Source organism: Pterocles gutturalis, unplaced genomic scaffold, assembly GCF_000699245.1.
Source record: "Pterocles gutturalis isolate BGI_N339 unplaced genomic scaffold, ASM69924v1 scaffold15222, whole genome shotgun sequence".
In the NCBI taxonomy this organism is placed as follows: Eukaryota; Metazoa; Chordata; class Aves; order Pterocliformes; family Pteroclidae; genus Pterocles; species Pterocles gutturalis.
Genome location: NW_010113033.1, coordinates 47,379 through 68,313, shown reverse-complemented (window position 1 = coordinate 68,313; position 20,935 = coordinate 47,379). Strand labels below are relative to the sequence as shown.

The window sequence follows — 20,935 nt, the reverse complement described above, 5'->3', positions numbered from 1 at the left end:
ATATAATATATATAGTGCATATATAGAATGTATTGCATGTGTATATATAATATCTGGATTTTGTATAAAACTTCATATTCAAGTATAGACACATATTAAAATATAAAGAGAGGAGGACCTTTTGAAGTTAACCTTAAACAGAGAATCTATCATAAGCAGAATTCTTATTAAGATCATCAAGACATATTTTCCCTAATTTCAAAAAGTGATCAATCCAGATGGTTAGTGTTCCACTGATTACTGAGAAACACAACACAATGAAAAGTGAGAAAAAGGGGAAAAAGTTATAATGGCAAGTTGGATATAGTGCCAGATACATCAATATATACATTTGCTTAAGATGTCCCATGCTTGGAGGGAAGAAAAATGATTTTTTGACTTGAATTCATAACGCAGTCCCTCAGTTGTTGTGGGGTGTTTGTAATCAAATTATCATAGCCAAAGGAAAAAAAATTCAATGATCAGAAGAAGAAAGGATGAAAATCAACCCTAAAAGGTAGTTCACAAACCCTGATATGAAATACGGCTCATGCAGCCTTGTTCTGCGCCTAGAACACGAAACGTATCATGAGTAGAGAGAATATTGGATGGAAATTCTGAATCTCTATTAGCCCTGTACTGATTCAATGTCTTAACAGAAATTCTCTTGCTTGAAATCCCAGTGGCCTTCATCTTCAGATTGTTGAAATTACGATCACAAAATCAGCAAGTAAATCACTTGATTTTTTACAAACGTAGAGAATGAAAATAGTAAGTGTATCTAAACCTGTAAATCTACAAGTCGTCGTTTTTCCTTGACAATACAGTACAATTTCAGAACTGTGATCAGAGGCTTATGCAAAGTAGGCATGGCAAAATACAGCCACAGTCAGTAGGATGATGCCATTGATATTCACAACGTTTCTCCAAAGCGGCGCTTCAGTTGTGTCAGTCAGTTTCTTCTTCAATGCTTCCTCTTCCTCCTTGCTCAGTTTGGGTCCTTTTTGTTGATCTAAGCCACAGAACCAGTTGTACGCTTTCTTAAAACATCCCGGTTCTTCCTTTTCCTCGGTAACTGGAAGGAATAACATACTGGTCATGAAATGTAAGCATGGAGCACTGCATGCACTAGAAGATCTCTGTGACTGAGGACATTCCTGTATTTAATACAGCACTTCTAATTTATGGTCATAGTTACGTGGAAACATTGTGTAGTACAAGGCAGTGCAAGAGTCAAGTTAATATTGTGTTTTCACAGCTCACCTGGAAAAAGTTATTTTCTACAGGAGACCCTTTTGCAGAAGACACTTGTGACTTTTGAAGCCTAGGGACTTGGTCTGGTATTGGAGAAGCAAACCATGCTGAGAAGCTTAAACTCCATTTTTTCAATACTTTCTACACTTTTAATTAAAAGACAAATAAATTAATTTGAGGATACTTATGAAAAGGAACTTGTCAGCAGAACCAGAAACTCGGCAAAGAGAGCAGGTGGTTTTGCCCAGATGGATGTCTGGCAATTTGCTTTCACGGTGCCTTGCACCAGATCCTTGCTCCTTCAATCCTGGCTACTACCCACTATTTCCAAGTAAATTATTGTTATTTCATTCCAAGTGCTAGAGTCACATGCAGTTCTGCCAGTGCACACCACCTCTGACCTAAAGTGTCTCCATTGTTTTAGTCCTAGAACTGCCACCTAGAAACCTAGAGGACAAGATTTTTCTCCCTTCTAGTCCACTTCTTACACTGAGCTTGATAGATTGGTAGAAGGCAGCTTACTGGCCATTTAAATATGTGGGGTCTGAGGCGGTGTTGTTGTTGGAGAGAGGATGTCTTTGAATATCAACCATGTTAATGTTTCTTCAGGAATGAAATAGGGATACTCAAATATATTGGTAGAATCCATAGATATTCAACACTTACCTGACTCTTCATCTTTTTCATCAGCTTTGTCTTGCTCATCATCTACATCAAGATCAATACGTTCTTCTTTGCTGTTCCGCAAAGACCAGCACAAGCGGTAAAGCTGCCGTGAAACAAAATGGATTTATGACTCTACAGCCTTACTACAGAGACTAATCAGTCTGGCCAGCACACGAACAAGCTATGAGACCATGGCATCCCAAATGTTAAGTCAATGCCTAAGATGATTAGGAGTCACCAAAGAGTTATGACAGATAAATTAAGACTACTTCCTTTGCTTTCTTACAAGGACTACACGATGTGGGTAGCTGAGATATTAGGAGGTATATACCAAGTATCCGTGTTCAAAACTAGTGGTTTCTTTGAGTTCATTTCTTAAGGGGCAGGACTGCAATAGTACTCACATGGACATCAGGAATGGGCTTAGTCATGAAGGAGACTGCCAGCATGACGATGGCAGAAACCGCAAAAAGAATCATTGCAAAGTAAAGGTAGTGAATGCCACAGATGATGAATGGGCAGTTGGAAGGGATCACACAGCTGCCGGTTCCGTAGGCAAACTCAGCAATCATTCTGCTGAGTCCAGCTAGCAGCCCCACCATCAGGCCCCAGAAGGCACCCTGCAGGCAAAGAGGACACTTCATACATCTCATTTCTCAAAGTTCATCTGCCTCTACACAAGGCTTTCCTTACACAGGACAGGCTCTAGCCACAGACTACACATCCCAAGGGTTGGTCTCCTATCTTTTTATCTTTGAGGGCTAAATCCCTGACAGTTCTAGCGCAATGGAAGCAGCTGACAGGTGTCTGTCATTCCTCCTGAAATATGTGTCTAGTTTATCTTTGAATGACCTTGTTAGTAATTACGTAAAAGTTAATTCTTGATACTTTTGGTGGATGTTTTGCTGATGGGTATATTTTACTGTAGCCTGAAGTATTAAAGACACCCAGGTATGTCTAGGCATAAATTGAAATATGTGAAATTCTGTTTAAACATTTTCTTTTACTGTGAGGGTAATTGAACATTGGAACAGGTTGCCTAGAGACACTCTGGAGTCTCCATCCCTGGAGATATTAAAAACCCAACTGGACAGGACCTGAGCATCCAGCTCCTCTTAGCTCTACTAGTCAAGGGGTGCCTTCCAATCTCAGCCATCCTTTGAGTTTGTGAAGCCAAAAAACTAATGATGGCAACACAAATTTATAAATCCTGATTAAAAAATATTCTAGGTTTAATGCTGGGTTTAAGAACAAAACAGCTTTAATTATTCAGTGGTCAAAGTTACAAAAAGTTTTTGGAGTATGACAAGATAGTTAATTCCACTTCTGGCAGAAAGAAGAACGATTCTGAGCAAGAAATGTTGGTAAATCTTTTAAGTAATAACAATGTTGGAGTTTATCTTATGCAAGGCTCCAGTTCTCAGAAACTTTGATGCTTGTCTCCCCTATTTACCCAAATTTAAATTGTGCGGTGTACACAAACCCCTGATGATTATACTGAATTCTTACTCAGGTGAAATTCCAGCTAAAGTCAATGACAGATTTCCACAAAAGGCACAGAGATTTAATCCATTTGTGAGGTTTAGCCATATTGGAATAGGAAATGGAACATCCCTTGGGTGTAAAACAGGCTTTTCTTGGATAATACACACAAATAACCACTGAACTGGTCTCAAGAGAAAATAGTGAGAAAAAAGTTCAAGTCACATTAAAAAACTTTCTCTCTCTTGGCTTTCTCACTGAACTCATCCTCCTTGGAGCAAACCTGAGCAATAGGCAAGTATTGTTATTCCTACTACTATAGAAAAAAGCCGATTTCCTGAGTACTGAGTTCTCTGAATGTCTGAGCCCCCAGTTACCATGACTGGTCTATGGTCTCATCAAAGTATGTGACAGACCTCATGCCTTCTGAGTTCCTTACAAAGGCTTAAGTACAATATTTCTCAGTTCACTGCTCTACGAATCAAGATCAGTGATTCCCAGACTGGGTCCAAAAAGCAATGGGAAACTGCATAAAACAACAGCATGCTTGTTTAAGAGTGTTGACAAAACATATAGTGGTCAAGAGGAAGATAAAAGGTGATGTTTAGTAAAGCAGTTTGGTGACCAATATCCTCAAAGATTACTTCCAACTATGTCCCCATAAATTATCCATTTGACACACTTCTTGGTAAAGCGATAGATAACCTAGGTTTCAGAGCTGTCTGGGAATTCCTGAGTGACTGTTTATATACCAGATTAGCAAAGGACTTTTTCAAACTCATGTCTGAAACCTCAGGCTCTGGCGTATGGAAACAGAGAAACCCTGGGCTGCAGTAGGATTAAAATAAACAGGATGTAGTTGTTAATAAAAGAAACCAAAATAAAAAAGCAGTTCTCCCAATGCCTAAAGGAACATGAAGCAAACCTGGTTCCTAATTTGTACTTACCTGCTCATTGAGCCGCTTGCAGAAGATGGCAAGCAGGAAGACAGCAGCAATGGGAGGTCCCAGGTAGCTGGTAACTGACTGAATGTAATCGAAGAGCTGCCCACTTTGAGCTGACTGCACAACAGGAACCCAGGCAATGCTGATGCCAATCAAAAGTAACATAAATGCCCTGTAAACATAGCCAGATATTCAATTAGCCACCCGCTTAGAGGCATCTGTCAGAAAGAAAAACACAGTAATTAATCAATAATTTAAATGTCCATTTTGTATTTCAACCAGCAAAATCAATGAGAATGGCCAATTACCATCGAACAAACAAAAGAAATCCAAGTTGGCTATTATGTCTGTCAAATATCCATCAGCATACAGCCAAACATGCAATCAAAACATAGAAAATAACTTTTTTCCTTTGTTTGTTATGTCTAGAGACAAATCAATAGCAGAGCAACTAGAAGAACTAGTTCTTTGACGCTATAGTATGGTGTAGCACAAAGCCTGTGAAGACATTTCAGAAGCGTTCCCTTTGAATAGCAGTAGCAATTGTTGAGAATTAGTTTAGCTACTTCACGCACCACTGTCAATTAAATTGGAAGCAAGGTCTTTTTTCTTTCCAAAAGGAAGGTGTACGGTGGGACAGCCTGTCTGGCCACAGGAGGCCACTGCTGCACTGCCCACACACTGCGAAAGCAGGCCTGCGCCCAGGTACTCAGTGGGTTTTTTGGAGGCTGCAAATGCATCTAGTGCTTGCTTTGTTTGTATGGCTGGGGAAGGCTCGGCTGCACTTACCTTCCAGCTAACATGAGCTCTTTCTCAGATGGTCGTTTTCGAATTTTGGTGTAAATATCCATAGTAAACAAAGTACTGGCACTGTTAAAGATGGAAGTCAAGGAGCTCATAAGGGAGGCCAACATGACCGATAACATCAGACCCCGCAGACCTGAAACACAAAGATAGGTGAGCTGGGATGAGTGTTGTGTGAGGAGTCCCAGTCCATGGTACAGCCACAGTGCCCGTCTGACCCCTTCAAGTCACCCAGCTCTGAGCATGTCTGGCATGTTTATGTGCTCATGCCTGCCTGACGTCCTCCTGCAATGCAAGCAGAGTGATGTCTGCTGAGCTTCAGAAAAGCTATTCACAGCAGTGACAGGGCAACTCTGGAGCTTTTAGAACATAGGTATTTCTTTTGTGAATGCTGTCTGATTAAATGCTGAAATAATAAGAAAAAAAATACTAATCAGACTTTCCTCAACAGTTATAAAAAGAATTTCTCTTGTCTGCAGGCAAGAGAACTGCTCATTTGCTTGCAGTATATTTGTAAACGAGTTGTTTGGCAAAAAGAACTTTCTTTTACTGTTTGAAAATCAGAGTAAGCCACTTTTCCAAGTGGTATGATCTAGACAACACAGCATGGAGAAGTGCTGTAGTATTTTAATAATACTGTGTACAACAGTTATAATACAATGTGGAAATACTTAAGTTATCAGGGCACTACCATGGTCTGTATAATATCATAATCTGTCTTTCTAGCTGTATGAACCAGCTCTCTGGTTTTCTCCAGAAATTTATCTTCTATGTATACGTTGTCACCTCCAGAGTGGTGCTTCATTCTCCCAGTGAACACGTGTCCTATGGGACAATGTGCACATAGAGTATCTTCTCCTCCCACCTCGGTGGGTTTGGCAGAAGGACTGCAGGTATATGCCTCCAACTCAGATATCCTGGCAGAGAGTCTTTTATAAATCATTAGCAAAGTTGATTACTTTTTACCTTCACAGAAAGGGAGCTCATTTACCATTTAATCACCCAGTACTTGCCAGCTGAGAGCTGACATTGTCAGTATGTAGCTATCCCGCACCTACAGCTACAGCTAACACAGACTGCCCCTTTGATTAGCAGTACATGGTTCTAGCAATAATTTTTTTAACTAAATGTGGGACTCGGGCTCCCTCTATCACCTACTTTTACAGTCTGGCAGCCTCACCTTTCCTAAAACAAACAAACAAACAAACAGACAGTGTCTTACCATTTGGCATAAGCTCCACTACCATTTTCGGATAAGCAATATTTGTACAGCCAACTGCGGCGCCACAGTACTTCTGGCAGATTTCAGGCACAACACAAGCCACCACATCTGAGGAGACGATAATGAGACAGGGTTAGACAAGGTCATATAAACGACAGATTGCTCCCAAATTAGTAGAACTTCTAAAATTTATCTCTGTGTTGAACCACTGGATTGACAGGCTTGATATCATCCTTGGTCTGCTGGCAGGGAGGAAGGTGAGTCTAAGCCTCTATCCTTCCTTTCCTCTCTAAAAGAATACTGAAAAAGGCTGCAGGTCAAAAAAAAATAAAATCAGCATTCATTTGTCAGATCAGGACTGAGCAAGACAAGGAGAGCATGTAGAAAAAACAAGCAGAGGAACACAAAGACCCCTGCCTTCAACCTGAACATCTCTCCTCTGTTGGTCAAACACAACAATGGTTAGAGAGAAGGAGGGCTGGCATTTCCCCCACACTGCACTCAGGACTCTCCATGGCCCAAAATATTGCTGTCTGTGACCGCTGACTCTCTGTGGCTGCTGACCCTCTTCCTCTGACTGCCAGCAAAGCACCAGTCCTGGACAGCACTTCCCACTCATTCAGCCAGAGTGGGGCTCTAACAGACCACTGGGGAGGGACTCTCTGGAATTTCTCTCTCCTAAAACAGACAGTAGTAGCATTAGCAGAAACCTGGGATCAGGGAAAGGAGGAAGATCTGTGGCTTCTTACAGTCGTTAGTTTTTCTGTGTACATGGCCTGGACAATTTGGATGACAAGATGACAACCTGCAAAGGGGTTGCAGTGAGGTGGGTGTCGGTGTTTTTTTCCCCAAGTAACAAGTGGTAGGATGAAACAGCCTCAAGTAGCACCATGGGAGGTTTAGACTAGATATGAGGAAAAATTTCTTCACTGAAAGGGTTATCAAGCGTTGGAACAGGCTGCCCAGGGAAGTGGTTGAGTCACCATCCCTGCAGGTGTTTAAAAGACACACAGACGTGGTGCTTAGGGACATGGTTTAGTGGTGGATGTGGCAGTGCTAAGTTAACGGTTGGACTCAATGATCTTAAAGGTCTTTTCCAACCTAAACAGTTCTATGATTCTAATCTAACAGGTGTTTTGGAAGGGACAGAGAATAGGACATTGAGAGATTGGCAGTGGAAGATAGGCAGCAAGAAGAAATTTGCATTTCTATATACATATGGATACCTGTGTACAAAATGCGGCTGATCATCCCAGGCATCACTATGATAAACATGGGCAAGAGTTTCAGGTATCCACACAAGGTACAACCAGCCTTCACATGGGACATGTTCTTGCCAGAGAGGCATCTTTGGACAATAACCTGTCAATGAGACATGGCAAGCATGCGTGACTCAGCCAAGAACAGCATTTCCATGAACGCACCATGCCAGGTTCCAGGTACAAGGTACTTCTTAACCTTTATGATAGTCAGAGCCTATTCACCATTTCTGTCACTAGGAAAACTAAAAGCTACATGAAAAGCAAAGGATATATTTGAAATACGTAAAGGAAAATATCATTTATCCAGTGTATGTTTAAGACATAAGACTCTCACAAAATGTTCTTACAGCAGATAGACTAAAGAGCCAAAAAGGAATCAAATATTTCCCTAGGCAATACATACAGTTACATTGGGGTTTTTGTTCATTTGTTTACAAATTCCAAAGATCATACTTCTCACAATTCAGAATGCAAATAGATCACTTGCTAGAGATTGGGCACATTCATGTGTTGCTGTTGCAGGAGCATACTTTACTCATACGACCGTGATCACTTGGGGAAACTGGACGGTAGGTTTTAGAGAGAAAGAAGAAGGACTGGGGAAGAGTCTCCAGATGGAAAGACCTGACACATAAAGAACATCCTCCCAAGACTGTGCATGCAAAGGTGAAAGCTGCACAAATAGGAAACAAACTGGTATTACTGAATGGGGAATCTTCTCTAGATCCAGTCTAACAAGGATCATCTGACACATGGTTTCCTAAGTAAATGTTCACATTACAGCCTCTCTGCGTTTTTACACACGGTCACACACAATATATGAGAAAGGAATTATACACAGCATCTGCTGGCACAGTGTATAAGAAGACTTGAAAGAACACCCATTCCATTTTCTCACGTGTTGGAGGGGTTTAGAAACCAGAACCTGAGAAGTCACTGACCAATCCTAAAATAACTGCCATTTCTGTGACCCAGCTTTGAATTACGGGGAGGGAAGAGCACCCCTAGATCACACTAGACTGCAGAGTTTTGTGTTCTGCATTTCCAAGGCATGTGGTTTCCACATTACCTGATCCGTGCACCAGTACCACAAGGCAATGATGCTCAAACCAAAGATGAGCCCTGGCCACGGCATATCTCCAGTGACAGCATCTCTGAAGATGTGAAAGGCATCCTTCCGAGGAGTGTAGCATTTTGGATCAATTGTAGTATTCCCATAGGAGATATTGGATGGAATTGCTTGCATGTACTTTTGCATGAAAGCATCATACCCTCCTACTTCAGCAAATGCTGAAAAATAGAAAGTGAAAGTAGCGATAAAGTATTTAATACTGAAATCTCAAACAGAGCTAGAGAATATGAGGAGAACTAGCCAATATACATCAACATTTTCAGAAAACAGTACAGTGTTTTGTAAGCATTCACACAATTTAAGTACCAAAGTGACCTTTCTTTTTAGGTTTTTAGGTTTAGGCAATATGCCTATTGTCTTCCCTGATAAATTGGTATATGAACTAAAATCTGCTGGTTAAGATAAAGTTACACACTGCACGATCCACTTCCATAGCCACTGTGAGATTTATAGTTGAGCATTCCAGTTTAATTAATTTGATTTACTTACCAAATCCCATGAGAATAAAGGATCCCACTACCATGATAAATGTTTGCAAGGTGTCTGTGTAAATCACAGCTGCAAGGCCACCTAAAGGCAAAGAAAAGTCATGACAAATAGGTTATCCCCTCTGCAAATGCCGCAGTGGAATTCCCCCTTTTTTTTTTTTTTTTTTTTCTCCACTTTTCTCACCACCTCTCTCTTTCAAACAAAGACCACTATAAATAACTTCCCTTTCAGGTTTTCATTTCTCCTATCTTACGTACCTCCCCTCTTCTCTTTTTCCTGGTTCCCCTAACTTCTTTGATTTATCAGACTGCTCTGCAAACTCACCTGTGATGGTGTAAAGAGCAGTGATAGCAAGCAGAATAATTATGGCCACGTAAAGATTCAGCCCTATGGCCAGCTGTATAAATATAGCTCCAGAAAATATGTCTGCCTATAAAAGAAAAAAATGATAGATTAAGCAATGTTTAAATTCACGATGATAACATATTACACATTCATGATGAGGGTACCGAAACACACAACTCCACACCTTATAGAAAAAAAAAAAAAAAATAAATCAGAAAGAAAATAGAGGCCATTTTAGTACAACTGCCAGTCTTCTCTCAGTGCTGTGGTGCTTTCAATACAAGAGTTGTAACACTTCTCAAAGACTTTCCAGGTCTTTTTCAATGGATCATTTTAGCTAGTTACAGAGTCACTTCATTGCTCTGTGCTTACATACTGAGAGACGGCTCAATAACAAATTACTTAAAACTCAGGTTACTCTTGCTGCTGTGTGCAGGGATGGACTCTGTGACACCTCCAAGACACGGCATGGCTCTATTAATTTAATGCTACTCTGTAAGTCTCTTATTTTTTCTTTACTGATTGCATACATGTGGTATAGCTAGTCTTGCTGGTTCAGGACAAATGGTGATTAAAGGCAAACATCTTAGATTATATTTAAGTTCCTGTCAGAATAATTAACCTTAGTTAGCTAACAGAAGAGACCTTTAGCTCTTGCAAAAGAAAGGAATTGTTCAGGTTTCAGAATAACACTCTGGGATTTTAATCACATTACATCAGTTCCTGATTTAGAGATAATTTGCATCAATGTTATTTATCGAAGTTTACAATCAGAATAATCCACCCCTGTGCACCTGCAATGCATTACTGTAAATTATACCTGTATTAGAGGTTTACATCTGTACCCATCCTTGCTCCTGAGCATCCAGTTCACGGGCTCGTCTCCAGTCCCACCTGCATGCCCCCTTTCTGTACGCCACACCACCTGCACGAGGGCTCCGTACAGGGAGTCCTGGCCTCATTTAACAGAACAGCTCCCAGAGGCAGCAAGCTCGGGAGCTGCAAAGTGCTGCAGGAGCTGCCCACATGCAGGGTTTGAGAACAAAGATAAAGCCATTGTGTGCCCTGGGGTAAAGCCTGCACACACAGTCACTGCGGGGCAGCTGGCAGAGCAGCAGGTTCTGGGATAGGCTGGGGACAGCCAGAGCCCGTGACCACAGGCACTGCCAGCGCTTTTCTCCACAGCCAGATGGGGTAAGGCCAGGCACATTTACCAATAGGCAGTTATGCAGTCTGGCTAGCTGGGAGATGCCAGGTGAAGAAATCCTCTTCATTCCAGAGACAGTGAAACCGAGACTGCAGGGTCTGATCTCACCCTGAGGTCACTCTGGAGAATGAGGAAGAGGAAGGGACCTCTGCAGCAAGGGCTCCTCCAACCCCACTGCCCTGACATGCGGAAAACAACCGTGAAGCAGAGGCAGAATCACAACAGAGTGCTTCCAAAACTCTGTCTCCGGAGAAGCTCCAGATGATTTGATTTGCTACAGGTTTTAGTTTGGAACTGGGAACCAGGACATTTAGCTCTGAACCCCAGTGGCTGTTGCACCATATCCTTTGTCCCCTCTCTCTATGGGAATATTTTTTCCTATCTTTTCACACCACTGATCAGCTTATGTCCCAGATCTTTCTTTTATTGTTCTTGGCTTCAGTTTAGCCTACACAGTATTAAATATTAATGGTCATTAAATGACCCCCAGAAGGAAATGTATAGTTAATTATTTAGCATCCTGAGCAATATATCAGCATCTTCAAACTGCTGAGTTACCTTCCAATTTCACCACTCCTCCCTCCCAATTAGATTATTTCCTTCCAATATGTCCTTGTTTCTCCCCTAATACTCTTTTATGGACAGTATTTAATCCTTATCTTATCTCTGAATAGAGTAAAGCCTTCCTTTACATTACAAGCTATTTCTCCAAAGCCATCCACAGATCATGCAGGAACAACTGGCAGAACACATGCTAGTTGAGTGACTCCAGCTGCAATGTTAATGTGGGTGCCAGGGCAGTGGCCCATGCTCTGTACCCCCTACACCATGCAGTCCTAAGAGGAGGTTATCCTTCTACCTCTTCTTCCCCCTGTTAAGACTATACCTACACATTTACTACCGAAAATATGCACAATGAATGTAAAGAAAATAAATAAATTTAGAAATTCCAGGTTACAATTTCTGATTTCTTCAAAAGCATTCCAGTCTTAATTCCCTTTTCATAGAACCATAGAATCACAGAAGGGTTTGGGTTGGAAGGGACCTTAAAGCCCATCCAGTGCCACCCCCTGCCATGGGCAGGGACACCTCCCACTAGCCCAGGTTGCTCAAAGCCTCATCCAGCCTGGCCTTGAACCCCTCCAGGGATGGGGCATCCACAGCTTCTCTGGGCAACCTGGGCCACTGCCTCACCACCCCCCCACACAGGAAAACATTTCTTCCTGATATCTAATCTACATCTCCCCTCTTTCAGCTTAAAACCATTACCCCTCATCCTATCCCTGCACCCCCTGATCAGAGCCCCCCCATCTCTCCTGTAGCCCCCTTTCAGCACTGGAAGCTGCTGGAAGGTCCCTCTGGAGCCTTCTCTTCTCCAGGCTGCACACCCTCAACTCTCTCAGCCTGTCCTCACGGGAGGTGCTCCAGCCTCGGACCATCTTTGTGGCCTCCTCTGGACCACGACCTTGTACAGAGGTGTGCAAAGGGAATCTGATCATCACATGGCTGTGGGCACTGTGCCAGAAACTATGCCAGGAGTTACGTGATCTGACATATTATATTGTTCATTGGAAAGCACTGTAATCATTATATTATTAAGAACATCAGATAATATTTTAACATATCAAGGAAACGGCACATGAAATAACTACCTCAGAAACAAGATGCCACTCTTCTGCAAGGATAAGCAGCAGTAAGTAGCCCTGCCAGTCACACTGATAGGTGTGATTGCCCGTCAAGGGCAGGGCAGAAACCCATCCTTCTGTATCAAATCTCAGTAAGCCCCAAAGATCACAAGGGAGTGTTTGCAAAGGCAGCAGTCAAGGAAGTAAAATGCAAATCTCCAAGCTGGCTATGACATGGATTGTCAACACATAGGAATGTTTGGAGACACCTGTGCTAGCTTCACACCGCATGCACATCTCTGCACAAAGAAGCTAGCTATGGTGCAGAATGGACTGGCCATTCCCTTTCTGTTTTTGGAGCCGGTTCATCTGGAGACAATTTGGGCATGGTGTTGCATAGTGTGGTACAGAAAAACCTACTCTGACATCTTCTGACAGTCCCCGAAATCTCCAAGGACTTTGACTGCTCTGCCTATGGCAAGAAAATCAGACCTGGGCAAATCCTGCCCTAATGAACACAGTGACACAAGACAACAATGCAGAAGACGTGTTTGTATACTGCAGAAATAATAAGGCAGGACCACAAGAGCAGGAGAGGGTGCTTCAGCCTCATGACTGCACTGGAAGCTTAAATGGAGAACCTGTCTTGTCTGGAAGCAAGACACTCCAACTGAAACGGGGTTAAATACCATGACCAGCTCCTTAGGCATAACAGAGACTAGAAATAAAAGATAGATAGTAAATTCAGAACCTATGTAATACCTTGATGGGCTCTTTACAAACATGTGTTGCAGAATAGGACAGTGAGTCATCTGACTGGAAGAGTTTCTTGGCTTCTAGAGCTTCCAGACCTCTGTGTCATACCTGGGATTTCTGGTTATGGTAGTTAAGCACAACAGCAGCAAATTGACTAATCCTTTTGAAATATATGGAAATCCAACTCTGAGGCCAGCTCCACAGTACCAACCTGTTTAATTTATAACCTGTCTAAGGATCAGTTATCGTGAAGATGTGAGAATGAGAGCAAAAGGCCAATCTTTTAGCTTAAATTGCACTATTATCACTCAGCTCCCATTCAGAGGGCAAAGATTAATCTGCCATGGCAACTTCTGCAAAACAACAGATTGAGGTATGCCTGAACTGTGGACTTCTTCAGAGGCTTGGTAATTTCAAGATATATACAAAATAGCAGCTCCCTTCACTACTTCACAGCAACACAAACACTTACTTAATAAACATTAACTTCATAGGACCTTAAACTTTACACCAACCACTTGCCCATTAAATGAACCTCTCCTCTTCTCTCCTTTCACCTCAGCTGTTATAATTTCCCTCTTTTGCATTTCCCCACTCCCTTATTTTCTAATTCCTATTATTCTCTTTTTCTCCATAGCCCTCTTGCTCTTTTCCCTCATCTATATGACTGATGGCATGTTCAGCAGAGGATGCTAAAGCAGATAAATATGAAGTCCGGGGACAAGAATTCTTGCTCCATGAAAACTCATGAGCACATCTTTTCTTCTGGAACCAAGAAGAACTGTTCATTCCCCTTAGCAGGGGAATTAGGGGTCAGGAGGTTGGAGTGGGATGTTGTGTGCCCAAAGCAATACTAAAAAGTTTCTAAAACTACATGGTTAAACAAGCAGCAGCTACTATTTCTCAGAAAACTGAAGCAAACAAAAGGGTACAAATTGATAGGTTGTGACCTTTTCCTCCACGTTTCACAGATCCCTAAGATGACAGACTGTAAAACAAGCTTCCCTCCACTCTGACCTGTTCTAAAGGACAGTCTAAGTAGAAGTAAGCCTTCAATATCTAAAAAAATAAAGAGAAAGCACAAGTATCAAAAGACATTGCCAGCAAGGCAAAAAACTAGGATTACAGAACAGATCTGGATACACAATCTCACTAGAGAGAATAAAGAAAACACAAAATCATATTTTTACCATCCTTAATTCAACCAAGGGCTCTAAATGAGAAACAATTGACCAGTTGTGTGAGCAATATTGTAAATGGGAGTTTCCTTTCTTTAGATCAATGTAGGATGGAAGAAATGCCACAAGTTTTACTTACTGAGATCTTTGTGAAAATATACAGGATCAGAGACAGGACTGACAGGTAGACCTGAATCCGCTTCCCACCAAAGCGTTTCCTCAGATACTCTGGCATTGTCACCACCTGCAGAGTGGGTAGATAAGGTTTCAGATAATGGGGAGCAGATACAAAGCAAATTAGAGGAAGTTTTTTTGCTAGTCACATACTTTAAGAGTGGAGGGCAATGGGAAGGAAGCTGCAAATGCAGTTGCAAGAAAGAGCGGCTCCAGGAATCAAAGGAGAACAGGAAGAGAGCACCAAGTACTTCTCAGCTCAGGTCTCAACGCAGAGAATCCTCACTTTTGCAATACATACAGACACAATATAGCACAGTTCCAGCAAGCCCAGATCTTGTGCCGTTCATAATGGCTTTGCAATATTCAAGACCCGATCTGCAAACACAAGCAGCAAAGTGTAACATACTGTTTTGACTTACCCCAGCTTTGACGTAGATGGGTACAAACAGCCATCCTAGAACAACCACAAATATCAGAGCCTGCAGCCAAGACAAGATCAGCTCAGTTAGCCTCCTCTCTCTAGACAGCATTCCCAAAGACTGTTTATCAGATCCAATAGCAGCTAGAGACCATTGAAACCACATGAACCTGGGTATTGTGAGGGTGAGGGGGGCAGGAACTGCTCTGTCCTTTGATTTACAGTTGAAAATTTGGGAATGAAATCTTGGCCAAAAAATTTGTCAGGTATTATGCAGCCTGGATTTCATGCTAGATATCCTAGAGAAACATACATGATAATAACACATTTTCTAGAAAAACAGCCAATTTCTGCTCACAGGAATGCACTCTAGTATCGAAGCCCCACTCCACTACCAACACCAGAATGTCTGAGCCCTCTTCAGAGCTGGCCCAAGAAGCCTGGTTAACGATGGTTAAAATGCAGACAGCCTGTAAGATTATTTCTGGGAAACATTAAGGAAGGTGAAGTCTGCTGCCTGAGAGCTATCTGGAGCATCTTGATCCCAAAGTCACTAATGCAGGACACTTCCCCGCTCAGAAGCGGGTATGCAGCGATACTGTGTTGTGACATCTGCAAATCTAGGTGCTGGGCAGAGTAGCACTTCTTTTCATTATTTTGATCATTAACTGCTTTCTGCACTGGGTCTCTGGGAGATGGCCATGACTCACAAGCATCCCATGGACTTTACAGGATGTACGACGTGCATTTTGTAAAATATTTTGTACGTTACCATTTCATTATATATTTTGTGAACTATAACATCAGTATGTTATCAGCCTACTTCTCAGCACAAATCCCAAACATAGCCTCTTACTAGCTACTATGAAGTTAACTCTATCCCAGCTGCAACCAGGACACCACATTACTAATTCATAATATATTTTGTGTATTTTGTGAACTATAGATCTCACTGCATTGCAATGTCACAGTTTTCTGATCTAAATGGCTAGCAAATGCTGTCTGATGTAGAGTTGTACATATTTAAATCAACAAATATAGAAAAACCATCCTGCTCTCAGAGCAGCACTCTGCATTTGTTCTGTCCACAGGGCTTAGAGGGCTTTTTAAACTGTCTTTTAAGTTCCGCCCTTAGATCAAAACCATAAGATGGACAAGAAATACTGGGTGAGACTCTGCTTTCATACTAACACAAATTATAAATAATCTCAGTGGAATAATAGTGATACACAAGGACAATAACAGACAAACTTAGTATTTCTTTCAAGAGGAGAATCAGATTACACAATCACGAGCAGTATTTCCACCATGTCTATTAACCTGTACACCAGTCGCCCTGTGTCATAAGTAATGAACTCTGTAGTTCATCATCAGCTCAAATACACACATGCATCATTGCTTGTTCCTAAACAACTGTTGTAGACTGTGTATTGATATTCGTCCACAGAGAATCTCCCAGGAGATGAAGTGATAGAGGTAGGTGTGTTTGAAGAAGGATATGGGTCCTGGAGATCTGAATACCATAAAATTTCAAGCAATGCTTGTTCTGTGTTATTAGTCTTGGTACAAAGAGAAGGGGAACCAAGTTTGTTACAGGAGTAATGTAGGCAATAGAGAAAGATGACATTAACTGCACATCTCACAGAGTTCATTTTAGCCTTCATCCTTCTCCTTAAATATTTATAACATATGGGTACTTGACTATTTGCAGCAACCATCTAATTGCTAATGAAAAAAGCCAGATTCCTCAGGGTGGTATGCTTCTTTCACTGTGCAAGAATTAAATGCAAGAAAAGTGTCCACCTATGTATGCTCATAAAGTCCTTTGTGTCATGGTATAATCCCCTCCATGAAGGTGAATTAAGCAGAACAAGGGCATTATTATCCACACCCACAGAGGCTGAGAATACAAGGAAATGGACTGAATGAGCTCATGTGAATCTCCGTGCTGTTGCAGTTAACACTACTCCCAGTACCCCAAGTAGTTCATTTAAAGGCAGCTTGGACATCTCTACCCTATTCTGCAACCACGTGAAGGATGGCCAAAATTTCTTATAGGCTGTGAAGAAATCAAAGTGCCTTTGACAATTCCTACGTAGAAAAGTGCTGTAAAAAATACTATGTATTACAAACCTGATAAATTCTTCCCAGCATCCTGCAGTCTGAAAGTGCTCTTTATAAATACTTTAACAGTAATCAAAAGAAGTGTATAGAGAAGAGAATCCATCAATTTGTTTGGTTCAAATGCTCTCTAAAAAGCCTCACTCAACAGAAGAGAGTCATCTCCCAGTGGCTTGGACAAGGACCAAGGAGGATGAGCTAAATAGTAGATTACATTGGTACTTCCTGGTCTGTACAGAAAACAAGTGCTGCCAAGCACAAACTTTGACAGTCCTAAATTATTAAGCAATGTTATTATGATTAACCTCTGCAGGTGATCCCAATGTCACAAATACGTTCACTTAAATGCATGACACTTACATTCCATTCATATCCTCCAATGGCAATTCCTCCAGCTGCTCCTGTTCCTGCTATTCCCACAAAATGTCCACTGCCAATGTTACTGGCAAACAGAGAAGCACCGATCTGGAAACAGAAAGAACAATATTTGGCTCTCAGGTCTTGTTCACGGTAAATTGACAAAATCCTGTTCATTTGCCATTTTGAACTCAAGCCTGTCTATCATCAGATGGTGATGATGAAAATGATTCACAATCGGCTCCCTTGACAACTTTTAAGACACTTTCTTACTGTTCCCTCTCAAACCTGAGACTCCAGACATCATACCTACAACAGCGAGAAAGAATAGGACATTACATAGAGATCTTCTTCCAGTTGAGTCAAACAGTTCATTACACCAATATAGATTTTAAAATATTTGCAAAACTCAACTAACTGACATTTGGGCGATAGCCAAACAATTAGGGAAGACTGTGATCTGTCTTGCTCAAGGAGGAAAGGACGAGTGCATACCCACTTGTCAAACTGGCACTCCCTATTTCATATTCCACCGTCTGTGGAACTAAATGTATCATTGGTGAGAGCTGTACGGACTTCTTACTTGATTCACTTTTAGTCAAAAGGTATTTGATTACCGAATTAAATTCTGAAAGCTGCTTGTCAAAAACATCTGCTGAGAAAGTGCTTCTGGAAGATACAAACAACAGCAAATAAAGAAGCTGTATTTAAGAAGTGCTGGATTTCTAAAGATCTCCACATATTGCAGAGATCATACAAACAGAACAGCGAGGAGAACATAGGAACTGATGAACAGGGAGAGATCAAAAAAAAAAAAGAAAGGTTTCTGTTGGATTACAGACAGGCAGGAGCCATTCACAAAAGAGAGATTGTGCCAAAAGATCTCGTTCTTCATCAAATAGCTCAGACAATGGAAAAGAGGAAGAAAAAAGGTTTGAGCTTAATTTCCTCAAAATGAAACCATTAAAGTCAGCAGAGATGCCCAACAATAATTTACAAGGATGTAGTGTGAGAACTCAAGCATGAACAAGAAGATAGATTGGGTATTGTAGGCAGAAGACATGAGCTGGAGTAGTTCTGAGATGAAAAGAGGCGAGTGAACATTTTTTTATTCACTTCTATTTCTTCTTTATGGCCTCTGAAAGCTACAAATTTAAAAAGGAAACAAGGTTAAAAATAAAAGCATACAGAAGGTAGGCAAAAGAACCTCTGCTGACCAGCTTCTAATGCTCTTATTTGAGGTAGACCTCTCATGTTGAAAAATCCCAACGTGCTTAAAAATAGTTTTAAGACATATGAACACAGGATCTGGATCCAGCATGTTTTCCTCATGTAGTTCCCAAGTACAGGTGGTTGGAATATGTTCGGAGACAGCTTACAAAAGGGAGAAATACTGCTTGTCTGCAACTCACTGGGAGATTTTTAGGGTGCTAAAATGGATATAAAGGGAACAGTTGCAAATTTCCAGGTCTGCAGTCACTGCAGTGATTTCCTTGAGAAGCAGTAAAAATTTAGTCAAGCTTTCTGAGAGCACAGGGATGACTGAGGTCCAGGAGGATAAAAGGGATTTAATCATAGAAATTCACCTCTGAAGATCAGATTTATTCTATAGAGCTATGCCATAGCCAGGAATAGCAACCATGTTCTTCATCTCACAATCCTGATCTCTAATCACAAAATAGATTCTCCTCCCCCAGGTTTTATATGGAACATGCAAATAAAATTCATCAGAGGATTCTACTCTTTCTTTTCCAAGCTTACTTTATCCTGCTTTCCTCAGTTTGATCCCCTGATTTCTTCTAGTCTTTTTGCAGACAAACTGGTCTTTTGCTCCGACAGGAAATTTATGTCTCTAAGTTCACTCAGTTCTGGATTTTATTTTTTTTACACATTTCCAGAAGTCAGTTGTGCCCTACAGAAATGTAACCAGTATGTCATATGACAGATATTTCCACAGGAATGATAAGTGTTGCAACAAGCATTAGGAAATAAGCCAGAGAGATCACTGGTTTTATAGAAAACTTTTTCTTCTAACCTGTGTGACAGTAACCGTGTTTTCCCAGCAATGATCACGAAGAAGCAAACACCATTTAGATCAGGCATTAGCACTGCTGTCCAGCGCTTTCCCTGGAGATGAATAATTAAACTTAAATCTAGGTTACTAAATATGCAATCACTAGAAAAGATTAACCACACGAATCTCTGATTTTATTTAATGTGTTCCCTCTCCTGTTTCAAAAGCTTAAAATGTGCTGCAAGCATATCCAAGTAGCAAAAGCAGCTAATGAAGAACTTCAGGAACTGACGGCTGCAGTAAGCTTTGGCTCCGGGCCTGAAGCCCCAGGACTGCAGCACTCACTGACAATGCTGTGTTCCCAACTTGAACCAGAGTGCAACTGTATTGAAAGAAAAATGCAAAACCAAACCAAACCAGTGCAAAATTACCAACATACTTAGAGTGAGTGCAAGGACAAAACAATGTGAATGCAGAAACCACCTTCACTTTCTAGACTTTCTTCTCTGAATTAGGCAATACCCAGCGCAGCAGAACTGTAAGAGCAACACATACTAATAACGGATGCAATTTTAAAAATGTTTTCTGCTGTTATGTATACATGGAAAGGTAGAACATGGCTTCACAGCTGGGAAAATGCATATTATCCTTTAAACTTCAGCGTGGTTAAAGCAAGAAGCTCGTTTACCAAATACGCTTGCACCCTGTGAGCTGCTGATGCCAGAGGGGAAAATAACATTTCCAATCAACCACAGCAGCACCTAAAGGATGAGGGAAGAAAGCAGATGGGCTCTAGGCCCAAGCTGTCTCCCTGAAGAACTTAACTGCTCTGGTATTTCTCTCCTGAAAAGGCCAGTTACTGGAACTGTGTGGTTTGCCATTGGCAGACGCTGCAGCACACCTTTGGATGACCTAAAGAACACTGGGCTGAAGCCGGGCAATGACAGAGGGAAACCTTTTTTAGGTGTGTTAACTGTTCTCAGTGAATGTGTTAGCGAATTGATTTTAAAAACAAATCTAGGAGGAAAAGTAAAGAAGAAAGTTGATTGAAAGGAACAAAAGCTCTTAAGAGAGAGAGAGGGGGGACAAAAAACTGAACTAACCTGAGGCCAGTGTGGAACATTAACTCTTTTAAAATCTTCTAAGAGGTCAGGTTTTAACAAGAGCACTCTGTTCAGGAAAAGCACCACCGCACTGCAGATGATGATGGTCACTATGTTTTTTCCATGTTATTCATTAACCGCTTCACCTTGCTCTTTTCATTAGCTTGAGGATATCTTGGTGCTTGCTCCTACTTCATTTATTGAGAAATTGAATCACAATCAGGCGCAGTTTGTCAGACTGACAAACATGCCAAATCCATTAAAAAAGTGGGACTAACCTGCAGCCCTTGATTGCTACAGTCTCCTCTAGGGTACTAAACCACAGCTATCACATCACTTAAGTGAACAGATTCCCTTTCCCAGGCTTGTCAGTAAGAGACGCTAATACACTGCTCACCAG

General features: G+C 41.3%; 1 protein-coding gene across 2 annotated transcripts in view; it reads right to left on the bottom strand.

Annotated features, from left to right (window-relative positions):
* SLC5A1 (solute carrier family 5 (sodium/glucose cotransporter), member 1) overlaps nt 1-20,935 on the bottom strand; it is a 25,344-nt gene continuing 4,409 nt past the window's right edge. Inside the window, exons 3-15 of one of the 2 annotated variants that reach the window (XM_010074302.1) lie at nt 17,422-17,526; nt 14,942-15,001; nt 14,485-14,589; nt 9,559-9,664; nt 9,235-9,315; nt 8,683-8,903; nt 7,578-7,713; nt 6,352-6,459; nt 5,115-5,265; nt 4,329-4,497; nt 2,304-2,519; nt 1,900-2,002; nt 1-1,054 (exon numbers count right to left, since the gene is read on the bottom strand). In XM_010074302.1, the coding sequence (XP_010072604.1) occupies nt 834-1,054; nt 1,900-2,002; nt 2,304-2,519; nt 4,329-4,497; nt 5,115-5,265; nt 6,352-6,459; nt 7,578-7,713; nt 8,683-8,903; nt 9,235-9,315; nt 9,559-9,664; nt 14,485-14,589; nt 14,942-15,001; nt 17,422-17,526 (1,782 nt within the window). In that variant the 3' untranslated portion in view covers nt 1-833. Of the gene's footprint in view, nt 1,072-1,899; nt 2,003-2,303; nt 2,520-4,328; nt 4,498-5,114; nt 5,266-6,351; nt 6,460-7,577; nt 7,714-8,682; nt 8,904-9,234; nt 9,316-9,558; nt 9,665-14,484; nt 14,590-14,941; nt 15,002-17,421; nt 17,527-20,935 lie in introns of both variants that reach the window. The other variant, XM_010074301.1, reaches the window with a different exon arrangement.